This window comes from Gracilinanus agilis, chromosome 1 (assembly GCF_016433145.1).
Source record: "Gracilinanus agilis isolate LMUSP501 chromosome 1, AgileGrace, whole genome shotgun sequence".
Lineage (NCBI taxonomy): Eukaryota > Metazoa > Chordata > Mammalia > Didelphimorphia > Didelphidae > Gracilinanus > Gracilinanus agilis.
Window position 1 is genome coordinate 548772520 of NC_058130.1, and position 27728 is coordinate 548800247.

General features: G+C 37.0%; 1 protein-coding gene across 1 annotated transcript in view; it reads right to left on the bottom strand.

Annotated features, from left to right (window-relative positions):
• The window catches only part of DLGAP1 (DLG associated protein 1), a 394054-nt gene extending 366634 nt beyond the window's left edge, over positions 1–27420 (bottom strand). The window contains exon 1 of the mRNA XM_044683077.1: positions 26467–27420. Within this exon, the coding sequence (XP_044539012.1) occupies positions 26467–27420 (954 nt within the window). The remainder of the gene's footprint in view (positions 1–26466) is intronic.
• Positions 27421–27728: the final 308 nt, after the last annotated feature.

The window sequence follows — 27728 nt, forward strand, 5'->3', positions numbered from 1 at the left end:
AAGGACTTGTGGACACCAGCATTGGAGGGAGATGCCAATGAGCCTTAAAATAAAACAAAACAAACCTGGGCCCTTACAAACTAGTTATCACCAGCAACATCTTCAAGGAAACAGAAGACTAGAATGACTACATTACTGTTGTAAGAAGTTGATCAGTGCCTGTCAGGGAAGTCTGTAGGGTAGTACCACAGACAAGGGATCTGTACGGGGCCTTGGAGTGAAGAAATGATTTTCGAGATTTTCTTGATTTTGAAGGTCAAGGTTTTCTTGTAATTGCCTCTCTAGAAACCCTAAGTTTGCTTTCTCTCCAAGGAGAAATCCAAGCCACAGTAGGTATGAAAGACTAGATAGTTACCTAAGATGAAGATGGGATTCACTGGAGAGGGAAGTATTATATTTACTTTTTGTGACTGTATTTACGATTCGTGGGCTACCGTGTTTCTCTATACTGTCTATAGGATGAATATCCTATACATATACTGTCTATTTGTACCATATATATTATAAATATCCTATATGTGAGATGTATTCAGTTACCTTCAGCTCTTGCAGAGGACTTTGGGCACTTATTCCCACTGTATGAGTAGACTCAAGCTATAACCTGAAATTCCCACAGGAAATTCTTGGTTGGGAGGGAAAAGGAATGAAGTGATGTGATTTCTGGAAAAGTACCCTCCACCAAGATTTAACCCTGGCCTTATAAACTAGGTTTAGTCTTGGTGGGAAGGAAAATGCATGTCTCCAAATCACATTTCTTTAGGTTGTTTTTTCCTCTTCTCCTAAGGAAATATTCCACTGAGCCCTTTTATCAACACTGGCATCCACATGGGGACCAAACTTACTATATTATTAAGGACTTATATTGTCTCCAGAAGAAAAACAAATTTGGAGTTGCTAGAGAAGCAATCCATTTTCCCCCAAAGTACTGTACCATCTGAATTAGGTTTTTGTCTGCTTCCTTGTTATTTTCCCAGTTCAAAGGGAATGTGCTTAAGCCTCATTTTATGAACTCTTGAAACTCCTCCAGAAGACTTGGATTCAGCAATTCTGGACATTCAGCCACATGGTTCCTTTCTCCATAGCTGCCATCTGTCACCCCAAGAAGTTATACCACTGTGTCTCCATGGCTTGGGCCAGGAGGTGTCAGGGAATGGTGGAAAGAGCAGGAACTTTCCTGGGGCCATATGGCTGAAAGTGTAGTCACTGCCTCTCACTGACATCTCTCTGGACTGTGAGTTAGAGCACATGCAGCAGCAATATGACTGTTCCAAATTTTCCATAAATGACAGAGTGGGGAGGGTGATAAGTTAAGTAGCCACACAGGCTTCTTTCCTACCGCTAGTTCAGGATCCAGTTCTGTTCTTAGATCTCTGAAACATTGTCATATTTATACCCTTAATTGTGTCTCCCTCTTTCTTTTTGGAAAAGGAGCAAATCTGTAAAGACAACTCCCTTTTTATTGGCTCAGCATGGCTCTTTCCACATAATAATCCAAGACACCCAAATCATTCCCAGTGGCTGTGTCTTAAGGACATGTCCTCAGTCTTCTCAATGTGGTACCAATGGACCAAATATATAATGAAGACTCCTTTTTATTGGCTCAGCATGGCTCTGTCCCTATAATAATCCAAGCCAACCAAATCATTCCCAGTGGATGAGCCTTAAGGAGAAATCCTCAGTCTTCTCAACGTGGAGCCAATGGGCATGTCTACAACCTCCATGGGAAGATACAAAATCTCAGAGAAAGATTCATTTTCTCATAAGCTCATTAAACTAATCCAAGTACCCAATCAACCCCCTATGTAGTTCATATGCAGACTTCATAACTTAACTTAAAACATTAAAATGCATAGATTCTTTCCTTTTCATTCCTCCTCTTTTACATTTCTCATCAATACAGTGGGGTATTGTAGGCATATAGCATATCATAGTCATATAGGAGAAATTCAACTCACACTGACCAATGTTAGGATTTAACAAGAGTAATTTATCCAGGCCAGCTCTAGGATAAAATGAGATAGAACATAGATTTTTTGAAGGTAAGAACTGTTTTATTTTTTGGGTCTAAATATTAAGCACCTAGCATAGGCATTCCTTCCATGTAGTAGGTGCTTAATAATTTTAACTGAGCAAATAGTTATATGTTCATTATCATGAATAATAATTCTATTGTTATGTTTATTTGTAATTTTCTAATGGAGAAGGATAACTTTCTATGTAAAGAGCCTTAGGAAAAAAAAAAGTACATCTCTTTCAGAACACTGCTATAGCAATTAACTAAATGATAAGCTAAAGGGGTTGGTATACCTTCCAACATGGCTGTTTTCCTTCTAAGGATGTGGACCTCCCCTACCTAGCACGTTTTGAAATCAGCCTTACAGGAAAGCTACTGTTCTTTTCAAAGGTAATGGGGTAGGTTCTATGGAGTCCCAGTGAGTTATTAGAAAAACTGAGATGTGAGATTCCCTGTTTCTTATTCTCCTTGCCCTACCATTTAGGTGAAACTGCTTCTTGCACAAGCAAACTCTTCCAAATTATACCATGCTGGGAGTTCTAAGTGGGCAGGCAGCAATTAGTTGGACTTAACGACCTTGTGCTCTTGTCAAAAAAATCTCTTGGGACCCTTAATAACCTCAGTAGGGTCCAACAGTCTCACTGAGTTGATAGTTCCATGCCTTATTTAAACCACTAAAAGGCAGAACAAATGCTCATTTTCTTCCATAGATTGGGTTATATATTGTTGAGTAGCATAAAGTGTTGCATTTTGATTACAAGGCAAACTTTCTCCAGTAAAGTCCATTATTCCATTGCTTTATCATAGGCTGGCAGTAGCCCTGGCAGCTCATAGACTGCACTAGCAAAGTGCAAGCACCAGCAGGTTCTAATCGACTAGAAAATATATGAGTATATCCATACTCTCTGAGTATGGTACAAATAATATTAGGGAGCTGAGGACTAGACTACATATATTCAGAAATACTTATTAACTATGGCTCAACCTGAAAATCTGAATTATCTTTTTTTTTCTTTTGGCCAAAACTACTCATGGAGGCCATCTTTTAAAATACAGATATGTATTGTGCTTAGGGTCAGGGAGAGGGGAGTGAACATACTTTTCAAATCATGAATCTTTTTCAATACATGAAAAGCACTAACATTATACTCTTTTACCTCCCAAACTCTAGGGTACTCCTAATTTTAAAATGACCATTCTCCAAATACCTGTAATTTGATTTAGGCATAAATCCAATTGCACAAATGGAGACCATTTTTAACTACAGACTTTGTGATTATTAGTAATAATCACATATGTAAATAATAATTCATGATTACCAGGCATTTGAAATTCATTATTTCTCTATCTTCATAGCATTCTATGAAATAGGTAGTAGTAGTTGTTGTTGTTCAGTTGTTTTTGGTCATACCCAACTCTCCATGACTCCAATTTAGAATTTTCTTGGCAAAGAAACAGTGGTTTGTCCTTTCCTTCTCCAGCTCATTTTATAGATAAGGAACTGAGAAGTGACTTTGCCCAAGATAACATAATTAATAAGTGTCTAGGGCAAGATTTGAACTCATAAAGATGAATCTGTCTGATTCTAAGCCCAGTGCTCTATCCATTGCACCATCTACCTGCCAGAGATAAGAAGTAGAAGTAATATCCCAATTTTATAGATGAAGAAACTAAAGCTAGATAAGAGACTTATTTAAGGTTACACAGCTAGTAAGTTGTGATGCCTGGACCAAGTCTCAGGCCTTCTGGCTTCAGAGCTCAGGCTGATATTCCTTATAACCAACCACCTTTAGTCATAGTTATTCCATCCTTTAATATTATAGCAGAGCCCTACTATTGGAAAAATAGGGTCAAATACAGTTATTAACTCAAAAATGTACTATGCTAGTATGTTGTTACACATGAGAAGATATGCTATGACATGTGGAATAGTGAAAGGAGGACTTAGATGCAGAGATGTGGGTCATGGACTTAGCCATTCCATCCAGTAATGGGCCAGCAGGGCCTGGGCAACATGAATGACATGAAATCCATTCAGTTATTCCAGGCATGACCAGCCCTTTCCTTGTGCTTTCCACTTCTTGCTCAGGGGGCAATAATCAAAACTGTATTATTGTTGCTATTAGAAAGTGTATGACAGCACTGCATTATGGCCCCACTGAAAATACCTGTGACTGGCTGGACCAAGGCTCCCTTCCTCGATATGGACTTTATTCCTCCTTATAAGATGTAAACTCTTGATACTTTGAGTTTACTGTCTGTGTTTGGCACTTTTTAGGCACTTAAATTCCTGGCAATTCAACAGACATTAGATTTCTCATCTATAAGATGAGAGAGTCAAGAAGATAATGTATAAGTGCCGTCCCGTCTCTAAAGTTCTAGGTCTCTCATTTACTTAGACAAGTAAGGTAAGATTCAGGGGGAAAATATTTCTCTGAAAAATAAATAGGTAAGTTAATTATAAGCATAATTAAACACAAAGAACAGGGATAGTCTAGTATAATTACAGAAAAACACTCTGGAGAAATTTAGTATATAAATATAGCAAAAAATGATCAGAAAATTATAGTGTACAATAAGATGATCATATCAGGAATGTAGTGCCTTAGTTTAAAATGCAACAAATGATAATAGCTGAGTTTTACACAGTATTATAAAGTACTTTACATAAGTTATCTCAACTCAAATAGATTATATCTCAAAGGTAAGAGAATTGAGTTTGTAAGCCATAGGCTAGAGAGCTTGACTAATTTATGCATAATTCTAAAAAATATTATTACAAAAATTGTTAGTGCACATTCAGAAAAGGAAGCAGGGATCAAAGTGGTCTGTCATGGCTGCATGAAGAACAAGTCACAGAATACAGATTGTCTAGTTCTTTTGTTTTCTAATAACACTAAAACATCTTTTGTTTACACTCAGAGCAACCTTTTCCTACTAGCTTCTCTTTTTTAGAATATATCATCTGCTACCTGCATTATTGGTGCTGCTAACAGAAAACGTTGGCCCTGTAGATGTTGGAGGAGAGAGGAGTAGATATAGAAGAGAAGAGAAATAAGAACTGGCCAATAAGGTATAGATTGATTGGGAAATGATGAAGGAGTTAAGCTCAGAAATAGGCAATTTGGGTTTTGTTGTCTGATTTCTACTCAGATTGTGGTTATCTTAAAAAAACCCCAAAGAGACCACTTTTTATTTATTATATGTCGGCTTGTAATGGTATTAATGTGAAAGCTAGACAAATACAGTTCAGAAAATGAAGTTGTTTTGACTAAACATTTCAGCTCAATAAATTATTTAAAATGTAATAAGATACTTATTTTGGGAGAAAAATCATTATATAAGGCTGAGTATGCGGTAAAGCAACTGGTACATTACAAATTGCATCCTATGGATTTGCATCTCTCTGTCTCTCTCTGTCTCTCTTTTTGTCTCTCTCTCTCTCTGTCTGTCTGTCTGTCTGTCTGTCTGTCTCTCTCTCTCTCTCTCTCCCTTAAACCTCACAACATAACCCTACCAACAAGCTCTTGTTACTAGGTGGATTTTGCTTAGCTCTTTGTGAAAGCCTTAGAGAGTAGGCAGCAAGCAGGAAAATCCGCTATTTATAGGTGTTTCGACTAAAAGCGTCAGTTCAGAATGCTATGGAAGACTTCCAAGAGGTGGGAGAACAGGAAGCCGTCGTCTAAAATCAACTAGAAGGCTGGGGGAGTGTTATGGGGGAAATGAGATCTTTTACATCTCTTGTAAACACTTGATGCAGATGATTGGGGAGTCATTTTCAAAGAGTTCCGGATTAGAAACTTATTGGACTTTGCCCAAACCTGTTACTGCAAGGTCCTTTTCTACATAATAAAGCTAACCAAATTCTTGATAATTCATGAGAGAAGAGAACAGAAAATTTCACCTCCCAGGATGACTTTAAAATAGAATCTGTCTGAAAGGAAGTTTCTTTTTTAGCCATCTATTTCCATAGGAGTTGATAGATATGCTTCTCAGGAAAACTATAATTTCCTGGAGGTCTAGAGTCTGGTCTCTTGTATTATTGCTTTTATAGTATTAATGTTTTATGTTTTTCATGGCAGGTAAATTACGAAATTCATATGTGAAGAGTTTAGATAAATTTATGGTAGAGAGATCTGTCATGGTTTGTAATGGAAGAGATGAGGGTATTTGAAGGAATTTCACTAAGACAAGCATTAGAGGGACTATCCTTAGTCCTCACTAAAGTAATCTTTCTACATATGTTCCCATTTTGACTTTAGGAGAAATTCAGGAAAGAAGGTCTAGGAGCTTCAGGTCCAAAGTATTTCCCCAGCCTTAGTTTCAAGAGTAGGTTGGTTCCAATCTTCTGTTTTGATCTAAAGAACTTCCAAGACCCTCTTGAAGTTACATTGAGGGTTTAGAATCAATTTAACAATTTCCTTCTTCCAAACCTATTCCAAAACAGTTTCATGTTTTCCCCAGCTTCAGAAGGACCTGATAGAATCTCCCTAATACAAGAATGGCTTGTTGGAGATTCATATGCTTGACTAGTCCCTGGTAACTTCTATGATATGGTCATTTAAAAAAAATAAGAACGAGTCATCATCTATGTTGGTTATGTAAATCATTAATTTGCTGTATGAATTTTCAGAAGCCAATAATCATAAACTTCTCCACACTCAATATACTTCTTTGTCAATATTCATTTTCTTCTTTTTTCAAGGTAGAGATAGATTTTTCTCCCGCTAAGAACAACCCTTCAACTTGTGCTCTTTATTCCATACTCTACTATTTCTTCTGGGACATTTTTCCATCCACAATTTCCTCTCATACTTTTATCTTTAATTTCTCCTTATCCATTGGTTCCCTGTTTCCTAACTAGCACTGGACTGGAGTAGGGAAAATGGATTATAAACATGTCCAAGACTCCTGCATATTTAAAACCCTTTATTTGGTCTTCTCCTTCTTTCAAGCCATCATCTTCCCCATCTTCATTTCATAGCCAAACTTTTAGAAAGCTATCTATACTATTTTTTTCCTTTCTTTTTCCTTCTTAATTTTTTTCAATCTAGTTTACAATCCTAACTGAAACTAACAGCATGGTTGACTGTGATTTCTATTCATTAATTTTTCAGTTTTCATACTTATTGACTTTTTTTTGACATTGTTGACTTCACAGTCCTGCTGGTCACAATCTTCTCTGGGATTTTATGATACTGCTCTTAATTAGTTGTTCTATCTGACCACTCCTTCTAAGTCATTTTTTCACTAAGTGAGGATATACTCCAAGGCTCTAATCTGGGTTCTCTTCTGTCTCTCAACTCTTTTGGTAATCTCATTATTTGCCAAGATTTAATTATCATTCTTATGCAGATATCTTCTATATCTACATGTCAAACAAGCAAACATTCAATAAATATCCATTATTTACATACCTTCTATACTATTCTTCTAGTGGAGATACCAAGAAAAAATAAAAATAGTTCTTGCTTTCCAGTCCTATATTGAGACATCATCTTGATATCTCACAGGGATATTAAAACTCAATATGTACAAAATAGAACATATTTTTGCTCTAACTCATCCTTCTACATTTCTTTTAGTGGAAACATGATATTTGTAGATTATCAGCCATCCTTAACTCTTCTCTCTCTCAACTCCATAACCAAACATTTTCCAAGTGTTTTTTTTTAAATCCTCATCTTCCATCTTAGGACAAATACTATGATTTGGTTTTAAGGTAGAAGAGGGGCAAGGGCTAGGCAATGGGGGTTAAGTGGCTTGTCCTGAGACCATATTTGAATCTAGGACTTCCTGTTTCTGGGCCCTCTCCATCTACTGAGACACCTAGTTACCCCCTTTCCAGGTATTTTTGACCCTATATCCATAATATATCTTGCATCTATCCTTTTTGTTTCCACTCACACTGCCTCTATCTAGCTGAAGCACCTATCATTTTTTTACCATTCCTAACTGGTCTTCATGGTTCTACATTCTTCCTACTTCAATTATCTCTAGGATAAAATGCAAAATCATAAGCTTAGCATTTAAAGCTCTTCTCAATATTACTTCTACTTACCTTTTCTGTCTTATTTCATACATTCTCTTTTCCAGTTAAATTAGTCTGTTAATTATTTCCCATTCATGAAAATTTAGGCTCTTTGTTCTGCCTGAGTGGGTATTGGTATATTTCTAGAAAGAGGATTGGAAAAGTTTCACATTTCACTCATTAGGCAGTCTATTGTAGTAGAAAAAAAGCCCTGGACTAGAGTCAGGAAACCTGAGTTTGAATGGTATTTACTTATTTGTGACTTTTCCCTATCTGTAAAATCAAGGGGTTATAATTTGGAAGATTCCTTCCCATTATTATATAATCTACGCCATTGGTACTATTTATTCCTTCTTCTTCTAGGTCCTTTCTCTCTTTTGTGCATTTTCAATTATGCCATTTTAATCATTGTCAAAAATATTCCTTGAAGTGCTAACATTCACAATGAGTTGAAACTGGTGAGGGAAGCTAAGGAGAACAAAAAGGATTTTCATTAGCTATAGTGGGAGAAAAAATGTCAAAGGGATATGGTCCATGTTTGGGATGGGTAGGACAATAGCTGATGACAGAGAGAAAGAACTGCTTACTTTATATTTTTCTTCTGTAATCTTTGCCAATGAAAATGACTGTTGAACAGATGATAGAAAAATAAAAGAATAACAGGGATGAGGAAGAAACAAAAAATAACATGGGTGTTCTTGATGAATTCAACTTACCCAAGCCCAGAGGAACTATGCTGCCAGAAATATTTGAAGGATTATGGAAAATGGAACACATACTACAAAACTGGAGAAGAGCAAATAATTTCCTGAAAAAGGAAGGATAACAGAATCTGCAAGCTCTAGATTAGTGAGCTTGACATTGATTCCTGGGGAAATTGGAAATTGGGGAATGGTTCACTAAAGGGATGGCTAATGAAAATTTTAAAAAAGAGGGGATTACAAAGAGACAAGATAGATGATTTGGGAACAAATTATATCAGACTCACTTGATTTACTTTAAAAATAATTAATAAACTGATAATCAAAGGGGAGTGTAGATATTTTTTATCTTGATTTTAGCAAAGCATTTGTTATTTCCTGCTATTCTTTTGGAGAAGATGGAGAGAATAGTCATGATGATTTAATTAGTGGATTAAGGACTGGTTGAATATCTAGTTTCAGAGAAGTTGTTCATAATTCAGTATTAAAGTGACAAGGGATCTATACTGGGAGTGTCTCAAGATCTCTGCCTGACCTTCAGTTCAACATTATTAATGACTTGGATATGTTAAAAATGACATGGTCATCATATTGGCAGATGATATCAGGTTTGGAGGCAGAGTAACACACTGGATCGATATCAGGATTAAAAAAGATGTTAATAGATTAGAGCACTAGATTAATTTGATGAAATTTAATAGGGATAAAAAATCAACTTCAACAGGATAAAAACAGGGGAGATGTGGTTAGATAGCATATTTTTCTGAAAAAGATCTGGATGTTTTATAGAATGGCAACCTTGACATGAGTCGGTAGTATGATGTGGCAATCCCTAAAAGCTAATGACATCTTGGACATATGAGATTAATAATTTTCATGAAGCAAGAGGTGATAATTCCTTTGCACTCAGACCTAGTCAGACCTCATCTCATTTACTGTGTCCAGTTCTGAGTGACATACTTTAAGAAAGATATTGTGGGGGCCAGCTAGAAGGCTTAATGATAGAGTGCCATACACAGAGATGGGAGGTCTTGGGCTTAGGTCTGGCCTCAAACTATGTAAAGTAAACATACTTCCTAACTATGTTACCCTGGGTAAGAAACCAATGTTGGCTCTAAGACAGAAGGTAAGAGTTTTCTTTTAATATCAAAGAAAGATTTTGTATACGTCATAGAGGGGATGGCAACAAATATACTGAAGAGTCTTAAGTTCGTGTAATATGAGGATCAGTTGAAAGAATTGAGGATATTTAGTTTGAAGAAGAGAAGACTTGGGGTGGTGGTGGTGTGATACTTTTCTTCAAATATCTGAAAGGTATTTTGTGGAATGAGGATTAGGCTTGTTCTGTTTGACCCAAAAGACAAAACCAGAAGTTGAAAAGAGAATTCCAAACTTCCAAAGCTGTTGAATGCTGGTATAAGTCATCTGGAGGGGTGATGCCATTGGAGGTCTTTTAGCAGAGGTTGGATAACCTACTTATCTAGTATTTTATAGTGAGGATTCCTTTTTGAGTATGGGTTGGACTAAATGGCTATTGATATTCCTTTCAACTCCTATCCTTTGAACATCTTTGTCTAATAGTTCCTTCGCACTGGCTATAATTGTGGTAAAATCTCCATAGTCCTAGAGCAAATCTTTCCCTGATCTTGCTAGCTCATTCAGCTACTATTCTCTCTTATTTATTGTCAAATTTTTTAAAAATAAGTTTTATAATATATAATAGAATAATATAAGAATGTATACTATATATAATTATATAATAAGTTTAAAATAAGCTTTCTTCATCTGATGTCTAAGCTTCTTTCTTCACTTTCTCCTCAGTTTTTTCATGGCTTCTGTCCCCAGTGCTCTGTTTAAACTCTTATTATCTTTCCTGGTGTCTTTGAAGCATTTGACAGTTTTAGGAACCTCTTCCTAGTGGTTCTTCTTTAGGTTTAGAGAGTAAGATTACACCAATATTACCAATTATTAATAGCAGTTAATAATTACCAATGCTACTAATTTTATACTAATATTAAATGTTTCTGATTCACCTTATATTTTTCTAGTCTTGGTTTATTAACAATTAGTTAGCATAATACTAACATCACGCTATTATTCATTATTAATAATAATTAGTAATATTATGCTCTTTTGGTTCTCTTCCTATTTTCCCCAACTAGTCCTAGAGTGGGTCCTCTTCTCAGCCCTCTAATATGTGTTAAAGGGCAGGTTCCTCAAGGCTCTGCCTTTGACCTTGCTTTCTTTTCCCTGATCATTATAGTTTCAATGACCACTTTTGTGCAGATGACTTACAAATCTGCATTTTCAATTCTGTCTTCTTCAATTCTGAGCTTCAGTCTTGAATTTCTACCTTTCTACTATTTATCTCCAATACCTTAAATGTTCTAAGACTGAGTGTATTATATTCTCCCTCCCAACTATAATAAGTCTCCTTCTCCTTTGGACATCACTATTTCTGTTTGTAGTATCATCATTTTTCTCTTTCTCCTATATTTAGTATCTTGACATTATCTTTAAATCTTCTTTCTTTCCTTTATGCCCACATCTTCATTAAGAACCCCCAAAGTTATTGCAGTAATATGTCTTTCTTCTTCTACTCTTCCCCTTTTCACTAATTTTTCCTTCGTATGGATGCCAGAATGATATTTTTTTGCTTAAAGATTTTCAGTGGCTCCCTGATGTCCATATTGCAAATTCAAACCATTCCAGATATCTTATATTATTCTCTACTGCCCAATCTATGTCTTGGCCAAGCTGCAATATTCTACATCATTAAAGACCTTGCTCTCCTGCCTCTGCCTCCATTTCCCCCTACTCTTACCTGGTTTTCCTCCTCCTCTGCCTGTTGAATCTATACGTGCCTTTTAAAGTCCCTCTCAAACACTGCCTCATTATAGGAGCTTTCCTGATCCTTCTTCAAGTAATGCACTTCATGCTCAGACATCTAGCAGCAATTCTGAAACTTTCTAATCCATTTACATAATGTTTTGAATCATGACCACTTTGTCTATATGTCTTGTCTTTTTTTTACTAGCTTACACTGTAAACTCTATGAGGGCAGAAGCAATTTTTATCTCTACTTAGTTTTTCCTCAAGTATATACCAAACTGGGCTATATGAAATAAGAATCTAATAAATGTTTGTTGGATGTATAAATGAATTTAAAAACAACATGAAGAGGGCCCAAAACATTCACACATGAGAAGGGTATATGATGTCATGAAAACTGGATTATACTATCAATAAGAAGACTTGATTCTGAGGTTGAGCCCTATCAATATTTAGTCAAAGGACTATGGACAAGTTTCTTCACTTCCGTGTATTTCAGTTTCTTTATCTAGTCCATAAGCATTTATTAAGTATTGACTAAATACCTGGCACTGTGATAAGTGAAGGGGATACAAAGAAAGCAAAAAACTGTCCCATGTTCTAACAGGTTCTAATAGCATAAAAACAATAAAATGCCAATGAGTTGTGTAAAGATAAATTAGAGATAATCACAGGAGTACACTAGCATTAAGGGGGACTAGGAAAGACTTCTTACAAAAGGTGGAATTTTATTTGAGATTTGAAGGAAGCTAGGGAAGCCAGGATCCAGAGATGAAGAGGGAGAAAATTCCAGCCATGGCCAACAGATAGTGAAAATGCAAATAATCAATAGCTAGAATGCCTTTTTGCAAGTGAGGAATAGCAAAACGTCCAGTGACACTTCTGTAGAATACAAGTGGAGGGGGGCAAGGTGTAAGAAGCTAGGAAAGGTAGGATAGGGCTAGGTTATGAAGGGCCATAAAATCATAGTTAGACTAGATGATCTTAAAGACAGTTAGCCTACTCAAAAATGGTTGCAATGGTACAATTTGTATGAGTGGGATTAGCCCTTCTATTAACAGTACAACAGTGGATTTTTGTTAACCACAATTTGTGAATATGCATAAACTGGGAAGAAGTAGCCAGGTGAACATGATACATCTCATGAGGGCTGCTGAGGAGCATTTGAAATGTGTATCTTGTTTTATGCTTTAAAAAATTGTCATCTTAAACATCACTATAATAACTAATAAACTTACTGGTATTTTTTGTCCAATGCTTTCCCCCACTTCTTCTTGGAAGTATAACTTTTTCTCTGAATTCTATGAGTTTCTTATATGTTTTTTCATTTGTGGTGGTCAACATCAAAATGATCCACAAATAGAAAAAGACTTAGGAAACATGCTTTTGGTTAAAGCATAGCCTTTGAGTTTAGCCAATATTCTAGGATTTCTCTCTACTAGCATGATAACTAATAGACAACACTATTCCACATTTCATTTCAATTTCTGTAGTCTTTTGAGAATAATCCTCCCAGGTTTCTAAGCATGGTAATTATTGAGTCAGCACTTACAGGTTCCAGGAACGAAAGGTATACAGATTGCCATTATCTTTTAGTTGTGCTTTCTGAAGGATGCTCATCTTTCAGGGCTGGGAGCTGAAGCAATCCCTAGGGAACCTGATGTGCCCTTTAATAAAGGAGGTGTGGAAGGGTAGGTATGGTCCAGAGTGGAACAGGGCTGAAAAGCTTCTCACACAACCAGAAACCCTACAGCTCTTCCCATTTATTATGTGAGTTCTATTGACTTAGCAAAGCTGACTTGAATGAAGCAGCTGTGTGCCCACAAAGCTAAGGTGTAAACCCCAAAGCAGGTATTGTCTGAGCAAACAGAGGTCTTGAAGAAGCTAGCAGAGCTTGTGTTCCCTCGGTTAATATGGAACCATAGGAAACCTGATCCTGGGATTCTTAGCTGTTAAAAGATCAACTTCTTTGTTTTCTCTTCACCTACGGACAAAAGCTTTATTTTGTTTGCTCACAAACTCAAATAGCCTAAGCCCCTAGCTGGCCCTATTCAGAGGGAAGGCCATTTTTCATCATTGAAGCATCTTCTTTTCTCCTAACTCTGGTTTAGATGAAGGCCACACCTAGCAAAATAAATAACATGTTATGTCCTTCTACTTGGATACCAAGTAGATGATAATGTCTTTGGGATTTGTACAGCAACTATACTCAAAAGAACTCTGATTTCCAGCTTTTTGTAACTGCCACTCCCCCCCCCCCCCCCACTCCAAGCAAGTAAAATAATCATAGGTCCATATTATTGTCCCCATTTTGTCTGATAAGGTGGCTCAAGTCACAGCAGTGTAAGACAGTCATTTTTCCTGTTTGCCAGTGCAAGAATCTCTCTATTAGACAATTACTATCATCTTAAGTCATTTAAGATATTATGTATCATAATTTCTTTTTTTTTAATTCTTGCTTTCTCTCTTAGAATCAATACTGCGAATTGGTTCCAAGGCAGAAGAACACTGAGGGCTAGGCAATGGGGATTAAGTGACTTGCCCAGGATCACAAAACTAGAAGTATCTGAGGTCAAATCTGAACCCAGAACCTCCTGTTTCTGAGTCTGGCTTTCAATTGACTGAGCTACATGGCTGCCCTTATATCACAATTTCCTAGTCTATTTAGCTACTAAGGGCATTTATTTTCTTATAATGCAGACATAGACTATGGCAGCATTGTAATTACTTTCACCATATTAATACTAGTTTTAGATAGATACTACATAGCAGCAATTCTTTTCCAGAAATATAAAGACCTAAAAGTTCCTCACTTTCTGAAGACAGAACAAAAAAAAAGCAGATGCCAGTAATGTTTCTTTAATTTGTTGATTAAGAAAATTTAAGGTATGGATTGTTTAGAGCCAAGAGGTACATAGACAGATTTGAGGGGGCTGTGAATTTGAATGGGAAAATTACATATTTATTTTCTCTAAATTCTAACTGAAACTTAACATTTTCTTCAATTAGGGCTCATGATATTGAGTATGATTCTAAGAGGGACCCATAGGCTCTACCAGGCTACCAAGAGGGAAAAAGGAGTTAAGAATCTCTAGTTCAGATGAAGTTGATTGTAGGATGTAGGGGTGGAGGGAACAGGGTAGAGGACCTAAATTGCTTTAATATGCAGTCTAGGATTTATTTCATCCATAATCCAGTGGAATGATCATGTTCTAACTTGCAGATTTGGGTCACATTAGAGGAAATAATAGATGGCTTAGAGCAGTGATGGGCAAACTACAGCTGGACGGCCAGATAAGGCCCCCTGAAATGTTCTATCCAGCCACAGGACATTATTCCTAATCTGACGAATACAATGAGTAGGATATAATACAATGAAACTTGGAAAGAGTTGCCTTAGAAACAGACTGACAGATGAACATTTCCTTTCCTTTAGCCCACTCTTTAAAAAGTTTGCCCATCACTGGCTTAGAGGACAGCCCTGGCTTGGACTCATCTTCATGAGTTCAAATCTGGCCTCATACACTTAGTAGCTTTGTGAGCCTGGACAAACCATTGAACTATTTTTGCTTCAATTCCCTCATCTGTAAAATAAGATAGAGAAGGAAATAGCAAATTTCAGTATCTTTCAAAACTATTTCAGTATCTTTGCCAAGAAAACCCCAAATGGGGTCAAAAGAGTGGGACAATCCTGGAAAACAACTGAAAATAGGGTTTCCCAACCTTTTCTTCTGTCGAGTAGCTATTTTTTCCATTGCTTTTGAATGTGAAGGGTAGGGTTCGGGGGAAGCAGGATGACAGTGTTGCTGGTAAAGTCCTTTGAGTAAAAGGGGACTTGGGAGAAGGCAGTGGTGGTGGTGGTGGTGGTGGTGGTGCTTTTACTCTTAGGAAGATATATCTTGACTTGGGAAAACCACACCTACTTGCTTTATAAGATCTTCAAAGGGTTTCTTTTCTCCTCACACCTAACCTTCCCCTACTTTCTTCTTAAATCAGTTGTTCAGGATACCTGAAATTCTACCATCTCTGCATCATGTTCCTTTGGGTTTTGAGGAGCTCTCCTTGACTAATAAAATGCAAGTACTCCATGAGAGAGGTTCTTTTTTTTTAAACCCCTACCTTCCATCTTGGAGTCAATACTGTGTATTGGCTCCAAGGCAGAAGAGCGGTAAGGGTAGGCAATGGGGGTCAAGTGACTTGCCCAGGGTCACACACCTGGGAAGTGTCTGAGGCCAGATTTGAACCCAGGACCTCCCGTCTCTAGGCCTGACTCTCAATCCACTGAGCTACCCAGCTGCCCCTTATGAGAGATGTTCTAAGCAGGTTATAAGTTTTTAATCTTTTTTTTGTGTATGTTTCATAGACCCCTTTGGCAATCTGGTGAAGCCTATGGACCCCTTCACAGAATATTTGTTTTTAAATTTATAAAATAAAATACCTAGGCATGCAAAGAAAAATTATATTAAAATAAAGATACATTTTTTTCACTGTCCACATTAAGAATCCCCTGAAATCTATCTGCACACCTCCTGAAATCCCATGGACCCAAGTTAAGAACATCTGTTAGGGGATTAGTTTCTCATATCCTCTCCAACAGTGGGAACAAACTGAAAGCTTAGTAAAGGAAGGGGGTATGGATTATCAGGAGGGGTGTACATCAAAGACAAACTTTGGGTTAAAAATTGTGACAACAGACTTCACCATTCTGCCTCAAAAAGACCCTGAACTGGGAGGGGAGGCACTGAGGGTGGCTGATTAGATAGCACAATCCCCAGTGTATTTGTTCTATTTTCTTTGTTTCCTCCTTGAGGTTTGACTTCCTCACAATAAAGCAGGTGGGAGTTTAGGATTGATGGGAGGAGAGCTGTGGAGCCATACTCATTTCATCCTTTTGTAAGTTTAAAATACCCTACAGTCATTTGCAGCTCTGTATTTACAAATCACAGGTAATTATTTAAGGAATTGTGCTTTTTTCCCCTTCCTATTTTAAACCATCAAAAGCACAAGCAGACTTATAACTTTTAACTTTTGACCTCTTTTTTATACTTTGACTTTTGACCCCTTTCTCCATTTCTCTTTCTGTGCCTCTGTCCTTCTAACGTATGGTTTTTGACATGTGTTCATAGATTTAGAATTGGAAGGAAGCCATCTTGCCTAAAACTCATTTCATAGAAGGGAATCTGAGACCCAGAGAGGTTAAGCCAAGAGTTATATAGCTAGTAAATTTCTGAGGGGAGATTTGAGCCCATGTCTTCTCTCTAAGACCATCACTCCAGTCATTGTACCATGTGGTTTCTCCATTTGATCTTATGACAACCTGGGTGTATGGTAATAATACATAAGCTAGTGTTTAAAAGAACTTTAGTCTTCTAAAATTTTTTATTTTTCTTATTTAAAAAACAAAACCTTCATCCATTTATTTATTTTAAATAAATATTCATTTAAAAACATTTTGAGTTCTAAATTCTTTCCCTTGCTCCAGACCTAGCCCCTCAAATACTTCTAGATATAGATATGAGACAGCTAAGTGGCTCAGCGGATAGAAGGCAAGTAATATGATATGAATTAAGTTTTGCATGATCACACAAGCATAGCCTAAATCAAGTTGCTTGCTATCTCAGGGAAGAGGGAGAGAACTGGGAATTCAACATTTTGTAAAGCAAATGTAAAAAAATTGCTATTACATGTAATCATAAAAATAAAGTATTATATAAAATATATCAATTACACATGTGAAGTCATACAATATAGTTCCATAATTCACCAAAGTGAAAGAAAAAAACAAGGAAAATAAAGTAAAAAAAGCATCCCTCAATTTGTAGTCAGAATTTACCAAAAGAATTCACTTTTTTCTTTTTTTAATTATATTTTAGTTTCTCCTAATTACATGTAAAATGATTTTTAACATTAATTTTCTAAAAATTATGAGTTCCAAATTCTCTCCCTGCTTCCTACCCTCTCTCACCTTCTCCCACCCTTTCCTCACCTCCCTGAGACAGTAAGCAATCTGATATAGATTTTACATGTGCAATCATGTAAAACATTTTTTCCATAGTCATTTTGTGGAAGAGATCTCAAACAAGAAAAGAGAAAGAAAAAAGAAGAAAGAAAGCAAAATGTAGTATGTTTTGTCAGACTTCATCAGTAAAAGAATTTTAATCTTAAGAAGAGATGAGTAGTAGAAGAAGCCTAGAAGTTCATTCCTGACCAGCTATGTGACTTTGAGTAAGTCATACTACTTCTCTGGACCTCTCTTTCCTCATCTGTGAAAGCAGGGAATTGGACTAAAAGCTTAAAACCTCTCTAAGATTATAGGAACAACCTAGGTGCCTCAGCATTCTATCTATCTATCTATCTATCTATCTATCTATCTATCTATCTATCTATCTATCTATCTATCTATCTATCATCTATCTATCTATCTATCTATCTATCTATCTAATAGAATGTTCCTTATGAGACCAAATCTGTCCCATCTTCAGCCTGAATTTTAAAGTTTTCAAACTTGGGGGAATAAAATATAAATTTTCAGTAGGATTTAGGTTCCTCGAAGGTAGGAACACATTATTTTCATCTTTGTCTCAATTCCTAGTGTGATGCCTGGCACATATTAGGAGCTTAATAATTTCTTTTCAAATAAATAGAGACAAAGAAAGCACAGGAAAAGAAGAATGATGCTATCCTCCTAAAAAACAGTATTACTCTCCAAACTCATTTTGTAATGAAATGGAACTGGGGTAGAGTTTCTCATTGTACTTCAGTAAATGGAAAAATCCCATTTTCAGAGATACTCTCAGGAAAATGCCTATAATTAGAAGATCAGGGGACTCATAATAGTTCTTGTCTTGGTCCCAAGTGCTTTCTTTAAGAAGGAACAGAATAAAAATGAGTAAAAGTAAGGAATGTATCAAAGGTAACAGAAAAACAATGTTTTTGTGTTGGTGACATAACTCTTAGCTTTATTTCTCTTTTCTATTACCCCAACCCACAATTTCTTTCAACTTTGGAAAATATAATATATTCTTTCCTCAGTTTGGCAGATGAGTAAGGGGGGATAAGAGTGTTTGTGTAGAAGTTAGTTGAATACTGAATAGTTACTGTGTATGAGACAAGATTTCTGCCTGTAAAGAGATTTCATTCCAGAGTTTTAGACAAAAACCATGTATAACAAGATATATGTGTACAAGTATATGTCAGTTAAAAAAATAAAGCCACCAGAATTTTCTTCTGTGCCAGATTTAGCTCAAGATGTCCAATACTTGGGACATAGTTTTCTGGTGGAGAGAAGTTGGTAAGAGGAATGTTATATGAGGCAAAACACCATCAATAAGCAAATAAACAAATCCAATTCACACACACATTTTCTCAGGAAGTGGAAAGATCTGTCTGAAAACCTTTCAGATCCACGATAGAAATCACAATAAAATCAGTCACAGAACTAACGTTTTTCTAAACTAGCTCATTGGTAACCTTTGACTGACTGAAATGAATCTTTCCCTTTAATTCCTTACCATATTGATTTGGTGATTTGTGGCACCATTGAGGGTGCCAAGTGGATGATAATCATGAATCTCAGACTTTCCAGTCTGAGAAAAATCATCATTTACACAACTCAGAAGTAACAGGTTTTTGTGACACCTGCCATTATTATAGGCTATTACAAAAAGTTGTTTATTCTCCCAACAATCCTGCAACAACATAATGAAAAACTGAATTTTTTGCAGGAGCAAAATCAGCCAAGCCATATTGCATGTCTTTTGTCATTAGCTACCAGGAGTTTTTCAAAGCACTGGACACATTTAAAAAAAGAAGAAAAGAAAAATGTGTTCTATGTTTTTGCACATTGCCTCCAATTAAAATATAATATGAAATACAGAGCAAGACACTTATCTTTCTTCCATAACTGAGGAAAGCCCGTATTATCTGGGGAACAAAGAGAACTACTTATCCCACTCCCCCAGGTTCCAAGGTATCTTCTACTACTGGTTACTATCAATCTTCCTGATCTACCTTCATTTACCACATTGGAATCCCCAAGACTCAAGTAAAATACATTGCATTCAGAAAACTTCTTACTGGTTTATCTTAGTTTCTTTTGAACTTGGCTAAAATGTAGTTAGGATACTGGATTTAGAGACCAGCAATAATGAATTCTCAATTGATTGTTTTCAAAAGGTCTCTCCCCTACACTTTTAATCTCCGAACTATTGCTGAGCCTTTTTGAACCCCTTGTTTCCCATAGGATTAAACAATTAAGAAAAAAATATCAAACATATGTGGACAGGACCCTGGACAGGGCTAACAGAGTATTAGACCAAGAATCCTCAAATTTCATTCACTGAGTACTGACTCCATGTTCAAACCTAGTTTAGTTCATAACAAGTAAGCTTGTTTTTTATTCACTGGGGAAGGAGGAAAGGATATTTCTACCAAGACCATTGTAGAAAGATCCCAGGGAGTCATCCATATAAACCAAAGAACCAATTTATCCAAGAACCATGACATTCATTTGCTGTGCTATAAAGGTAATTTAAATTAGGAGAAGAGAAAAACATTAACTAAGCCAGTTGAAGGCTTTGAAAAAAAGCAGCAGACAAACATCATTTCAATCAAAGTCATTTTCAGAACTGTTTAACACTGTTATGAATTTCCTCCTAAGTAGATTCTAACACAATTAATACAATTCAAATTGCCCTAAAATGAGGGGTGTGTGTGTGTGTGTGTGTGTGTGTGTGTGTGTGTGTGTGTGTGTGTTTGTGTGTGTGTATGGTGTGGCAGGGGATTGGGAGGAGGGGGAGAGAAGGATAATTGGGCAAAGATCAGAATTTCTTACACCATGATAATTTAAAAGAGCTATAATTTATACTGGCAGTGGAAACAAAATCTTTGGTTGATGCTTGCAATAAAGAATTTTTCAGCAATCTTTTGCGATGCCTTATTTAACTAGGCAAAAAAAATAAATCCAGAAAAGAACACTCTTCTAGGATATTTAATCATATAGCAAAGAAATAGTAAGCATCAAGCTTCCTGCCCTGGAAAGCCGGCTCGTCCTGCTTCTATTCCCTAGCACAGATAATGTCCTCTAATGACACTTTACTAGCTCATCTGTGTCAATTAAATATTATCTAAAAGTCCCTGTGGAGACACTGGTTTAAAGCTATCTGATGTTCCAACTTGTTTTCTCACTGTCTGTACACACATTAAGTTGCTAGCTACTTTCCCCTGACTAACCCATTAGTTTTAGCAGAAACAAAAATGAAAAAGACAATACCCGCAACAACACAGTAACACAAAATGCAAAAGAACAGAAGAGTTTAGCCCAGACCTGATCATTCCTTCCATTTCTTGAAACGTGAACACAAACCGAAGAGACCCACTCAGCCTTAAAAAGGTCGATCATTTTCCTCTCTTAAAATTTCATCTCTAACAGAGTGCTTTCTCTCCTTCTGTCTCCTTGCTTGCTTTCCCTCTCTCTCTCCCCCCTCTCTCTCCCTTTCCCCTCCTCTTTCTACTTCTACCGGAGAGCATTTGTTTTTCTTTTCCTGCTTCTGCTGTGGATGAACGCAAACTCCATGATTTGAGGTGATTTAAAAAAAAAGATTAACAGTTGGGAATCTAAAATCTTGTTATTCTGAATGGCTTCATATGCCAGTTGCTAGAAACACAGTGCTTACATAAAGGCAAGAAGAGACAAGAGTCCTGCGATTTTTAAGCGAAAAGCTAATATCCAAAAAGAATCATCCTTTGCTCCTTTGGTCCTATTTCATATTTACCTTTAGCTCTACAATTAGCACTTACCCTGAGATGTGCCATAAATGCTCTATTCCAAATGTATAAAAGCCAACCACATCTCATCTGAGAATTAAACAGTTTTAATGTCTTCAAATCCATGTCCCTGCTCCAGCCCCTAACAGAGACAGTCACTGGCAGCAGTACAACAATTCTGAACACCAGACATCTGATTCTTGACATTTAAAAATAACAATATTGGTAAAAAAGAGGAGCCTTTTTAAAATTAACTGCAAACAGCTTGTGAGTGAGGACATATTGCCAATTGTATGTGTTAATAGGAACATGCGATGATTTCAACCTTGCAATATTGGGTTTCTGAGTCGATGCCATAGAGGAGCCATAAGACCTATGGAACTGATCAGTTTCCTGCACTGTCACAGTCAGGATATTATGCAATTGCTTTCCTTGAAGCTTATCTAGTAATTGTACAGAAGGAGAAAATTCCTGGCAAGTCAAGTAAAAATCTCATAATTCTGTTGCTGGCCTGAGAGAGTTCATATCACTATTTATATGTGTATATCTATAACTGTCTAGCCATAGATCGACAGCTATGTCCCAATTAGTGTGTGAATAATGAATCCCCTGAAGTGGTCGCCTGTGTTCAAATTCGCTTTTCAAAGTTATAATTAGGTAAAATTTTGATGCTGAACCAATAGAAATATGTAGTGCAAATCTGAATAATTCAACCATTTCATGGGATTCATTATTTGCACTAATTAGGACCTAAACATGTATTCATAAAGAATAAAGCAGAAGAGAAAATGAACAAGCATTCATTATTCATATGCTTTAGTTATATGTATTTGTTTCGATTACAAAAGTTAAATATTAGTTTTTTTTAAAACAAATAGTGTTCTATTGAGGTTCATCCATGTTACATTGCTACATTTATCTCCTTAATATGAAAAGCAAAACTTGTAAAAGAGATGCTTGTGAAATCTCAACCCAGTTTCAACTAATGCTACTAGTTAACATTTATAGATCACTTTAAGGTGTACCAAGGACTTTGTATAATTGGAGAGTGTGCTAGACTTGAGTCAGGAAGACCTGTGTTCAAATCCTGCCTCAAACACTAGCTGAGAGATCCTGGACGAATCTTTTAATCTCTCTAAATCTCAATTTCTTTATCTGTAAATGGGAAGAAAATCCCCAACGAACCCATCTCAGAGGACTGTTTCGAAGGCCCAGGGATAAATGAATGTATAGTGCTTTGTACACATTGAAAATACTATCAATCAATCAAATCAACAAGAATTTATTTTTTAAGCCCTTAATATGTGCCAAACATTATGCTAGGTCCTGAGGATACAAATAGAAATGAAACCTGTTACACATGTCAATTATTTCTATTCATTATTATTTTTTTCATTTGTTCCTCACTGCTCTCTGATTTAGGGATATGTGGGTATTTGTAAACTGGTGGAAACTAGTGTGACTAGTACAGCCAAGCCTCCCTCAGAATGCATATATACTAAAGCTGATAAAGCCAGAGGCAGCTGGGTCTTTGACCAGAGTACAGAAATTGCTGCAAAATTCAAAGCCACCCCACTTTTCCTATCTTTGGCCAAGGGCAATGGGGGTCACATGTCAAGACTGATCCTTTTGCCAACATTCTTCACTTCTCTTTGTGGTCAGTAATTAAGGTTCTTTTTTTAAAAATTGTCTTTTGTTTTAAATTGCTATCTCTGTGTGGTGCAGAAGCTCTTCATCCAAACTCTCTTGCACTATAGTATTATTATGCCCATTTTTACAAATGAGTAAACTGAAGGATTCAGAAAGGATAAATGACTTGCTTAGAGTTAAACAGCTTGTAAGTATCAGAAGCTAGATTTAAACCTATATCTTGGTTGACTTGTTCATTGCTATTTTCATTATGCTACAATGTCTAATTAATAAAAATCTGTTTAATCACTGGTAATTTATATAGTACATATTGCCTGGAACAGACCACAACAGGAAACCTTTTCCTGTATCCCCTTTCATTATTGTGGGGCTAGATTTAAAATTGGAATCAGGGCATGGAGGCTGGTGACAAAGGGTTAAAACACCCTGTTATATGCCTTGAAATGTCATAGACAAAGTCAGAGATTATCATTGTACCCTCGGGAGAATTCCCTAGGGTGTGCTAAATTCCCTTCATTTCTTGCAATGGAGACCTATTACTTTCATTGAGGAGAACTCACATTCTCCACCTTACCAGGTAAATCTATGGAGCACAGGAACCTATTCTTCACAACCTTTTGACTGAAGAATAACACTAAATAGCTACTAAAAATAACTTTCTTTTCCATTTATTTCACTTTAAAACCTACCACCTCCTAATAGAATCACATTGAAATTCTGAAATGAGTTGCTAGTCAAAATAGTTTGCAATTTGAGCCCATTAAGGATTATAAAGGTGGAACCAGAATTACAGTGTGTACTTTATTTTATTGCAAACATTTGGGTGTTTTAACTCTCAATTCAGGTTTGGTTTCTTCCCAAGGTGGAATTTGATTGTTAAAGTATTTAGTGACTTTCAATAATTTCAGAATTTAGAAAAATGTGAGATTCATTAATAAAGCCAAAAGACTGAAATGGAAAATGAAGTTTTGAAAATTTCAAATCTTCATAACAAAGTTTTTTAAAATAGCACTGAAATAAAGAATTTTATACTTACTCAAATTTCCAAGATTCTCTTATTTCTTTAATAGTACTCCATTTATGTGCAAAATTTTTCCACTAAGTTGTATCCCACCCCTTCTTCCCTGCCCCAAGATATTTTTACTCTAAAGTAAATGAAGTGAAGAGAGAGAAGAGTGCATTAAAATTTGGAGGTATAAACCCACCTCCAAAAGCAGAACTGAATTCCACTTTCAACTTTTCATTATCCCAGTAGACTTTTCTATGTGTCTTTTCACTCATTTACTAAAGCATAGACACTTATTCAGTTACACAGCAACTATAGATAAAATTATTTGTTATTTATATATCCTAATGCTTCTGGCATATTTTTTTTCACTGTTAAAAATTCTTATCTAGATAATTAACTCCAGAGATGAGCCTGATTTGGTTCTTAAAGGAATTCTAAAAGGGAAGAACATATTTAATGGTTTTCTTTATGTTACATAATGAGATTTGTGACAACTGTTCCTTTACCCACTTTGGCTACCTTAGTGGGACAACTGGGTTCTGCCAGAAGGGAACACCTTTCCCCCTTGCCTTTATTTCAGTACCACCCCAACTCCAGATGCTATGTCTTAGGGTGATTGGGTAGAAGTAGGGATGAGGAAATATTTAAATAGGTATTCACATTGTTTGGATGAACTGGGAGCCAATGATAACAACCCTTCTAGTGATGTGGAAGACCTCTAAGCCTTACCATCTGCCTTGTCCTGATGCTACACTTTTCATACCCTCAGGAACTGCCATCTTACCTAGTTGTAGGCTCTAAGGAAGCTTTCAGATTGCTCCATTTGCCATGTAGCTAGCTATATTCTCTTGTAGATTGTATCTCTCTCAATTCGAGTGTGAGCTCCTTTAAAACAGAGATGCTGCTGCTTTTTCTATTAGTGTACTCAGCACCTTGCACAGTTGAATGCTTAATAAATGCTTCATTGATTTATTGAATTCATCTTTGCCACTTCCTCTGAATTTCAGAAAGATAGGTTACAATGTGTGACATTAGGGCATTACTGCCTGCCCCTGTGCAGGACCTTTCTCTGGGGCATTTACTACTGGCTACCATGCAAGCTTTCCAAAGTAGAGAAGGTAGCTGCAGGTGGGCCATGATTTTAAAGTAGAAAAGGACAGTCAGGAAGATTGCCACAAAAAAGCACATTTTTCTTGTTTTTCCTTTCATAATAGGAGTGTGAAGAAGGGAGAGATGAATATATAAAAGCATGATGTAAAAAAAATGAAGTAAATGCAAAGGCTATCCATATGGAGGGAGGGGCCTGTGGCAAATCCCAATCTGCATTCACGCGAATATATGTACGTTCTCCATGCATTCGTGTCTTCCTCTCTGTACACTCCAACACAGGAGATGTGTTTAAAATAAACATCAAGAATATTAAGTGAGGGAAAAACAGCAGGGGACTTTGGGTACTGGTTAGAAAGGTACTATTTGCCTTCAGGGCATATGTGTGATTTGTAGACTGACATTTATGTATACTATATATACATTTATTGTGTTTTATTCTATTGATTTTGCCTTAATAGAGCTTTGAGTTTCTATGGCTGTGGCTGTCTGGTCTCCAGGCACTAGGAATTCCTTCCATCTATTTAAGCAGGTGCCAAGAATGATAGGATCGTAGCATGAAAGCTGGAAGGGATTGCAGAATTTATCAAGTCCAATCTCTTCCTTTTAGATGAAGACATCTTAAAATGACAGTGAAGTTGTGATGGAGCAGGAGTTCAAATCTAGGATCTTTAAAACCAAACATCACACTCTTTCCACAGCACTGTTTCCCACCCCCCCCCAAGTCAGGAAAGGTTGCCCCAGTTCCCCATTTACTCAGTATGGCTCTGATAAAAACTACTAATAAAGTACCCCCAAACCTAATAGTTCTCTTCAGAGTTTTACATTAGAAGAAACCGCATATAGCTCCCACAGAATTTCAAAGTGCCAGCTTTTGAATTAACAAAAGGTAGATTTCAGACTTTTTGATCTTCTCTAACTCTACCCCATATCACTGAGGAAAGGAGGAAAGCAAAGCCTTAATAGTGGCATCTTGCATTTATATGAACTTAGGCTCTTCTGAGTTCATTACATTTCTAATCTCATTTTGATCTTCATAACAACTGAGATAGATAAGGTATATTTTCCTAATTTGAACCTGTTAGGGAAACTAAGACACAAAAATTTTAAATGATAACATCATAGACATTATTTATGTATAATATATAATAATTTATGTAATATATTAAATAATAAATAACAATAAATAAAAAAACCGGGTCAAAGAACTAGTTAACAATAGAGCTGGGAATAGAATCAATATCTCTCCCCTTAGCCCTGCGTTCTTCTGGCTGTTACACCACACAGCCCTATTGAAGAGAGAGAACAATAATTAAATGAATGTTTCTAAAGAGCAGCCACTACACAAAGACTTTACCTGAAGATATTGGCAGGATCGTTCCTGTTGACACGTTTCTGCCTTCACCAAAGCTTGGTCCACATTAACGGAAGCTTTCTGGTAAACTTCGCGCGCTCTGCTCACCGTCAAGGTGGAGGACCATGCACTCTTCTTCAGGAGCGGGGCATCCAGGGTGACGGGCAGATTCGCACAAGTAGAACACTTCACATCGTTGTTACTCCTGGAAGCCTTTACTGCGTGTTCATTGATGGTATTGTAGGCCTCCATGAAATACTGTGAGGCAGAGCGGTCTGGACAGCGGCCCATCGTCATCACTGCGGAGGGAGCGTGATAGAGGCACACGTCGCCGTCCAAGTTGTCATCCGAGCTCCACCACCCTGAGGCGTTTGAACGGGCTTTGGGCTCCGGCCGTCTTTCTTTGCTTTTGCTTCGTTTGCCGTATCTCATCGTCTGCGTGTCGTCGGGGCTGGCTTTGCCTCCGTTGATGCTGCCCTTGGAGGGCCCCTCCAGAGAATGAGACTTGGTAAAAAGCTTCTGGACAGAGTGGACCAAGTGACGGATCCTTCCGGGGCTGTCGCTCCGGTGTTCCACAGCAGTTCTCTTGTACTGCAATGTGTGGTAACCATCTCTGTTGAGGGGGAGCTGCCTTTCAAATTGATCCAGGAGGTTAGGAGGAAGGCGATTCGCCTTGTTGGCGAGGGTGCGAGGAACGAGGGCACACTCCTCTTTCAGCTCTTGCTGGGAGTTGTAATGCCTCCTGGGGAAGGTGCTGCTGGCCAGGGGGTCATTGAAGGGGACCACACACTCAGCCTGGAAGGAATTCCTCTGAGTATAGTACGGGTGGTCGGCAGGGTGAGGCTCCACTGGGCTTAACAAATATGGCTTCCTGTCCGAGTGATGGGATAGAGAGTCACAGGTAGAATCACAGGTCACTCCGTGATGGTGACTACGGCTGCTGGATAATCCTTTCATTGCTGATGCTAAGTGACTGCCAATGTCATCTACACCATGTGGCTATGTTCCAGATAGATCTCTGAGAAAGGCCTAGAAAAATAAAGAACAAATGTGATGAGCTATTTAAACTGTTCTTAGTAAACAGCTATATTTCTTATCCCAAATTCACTTTTTCCATCTCAAATCTCTTGTGGTAATTGTTGTCTAATCATGATAATAATAGCTCACATTCGTATAGCACTTTGGGATTTGCAAAGTACTTTACCACTTTATCTCATTTTATAATGTACAACAAGGACACATTTCTTCCCATCCATTCCTGGCCC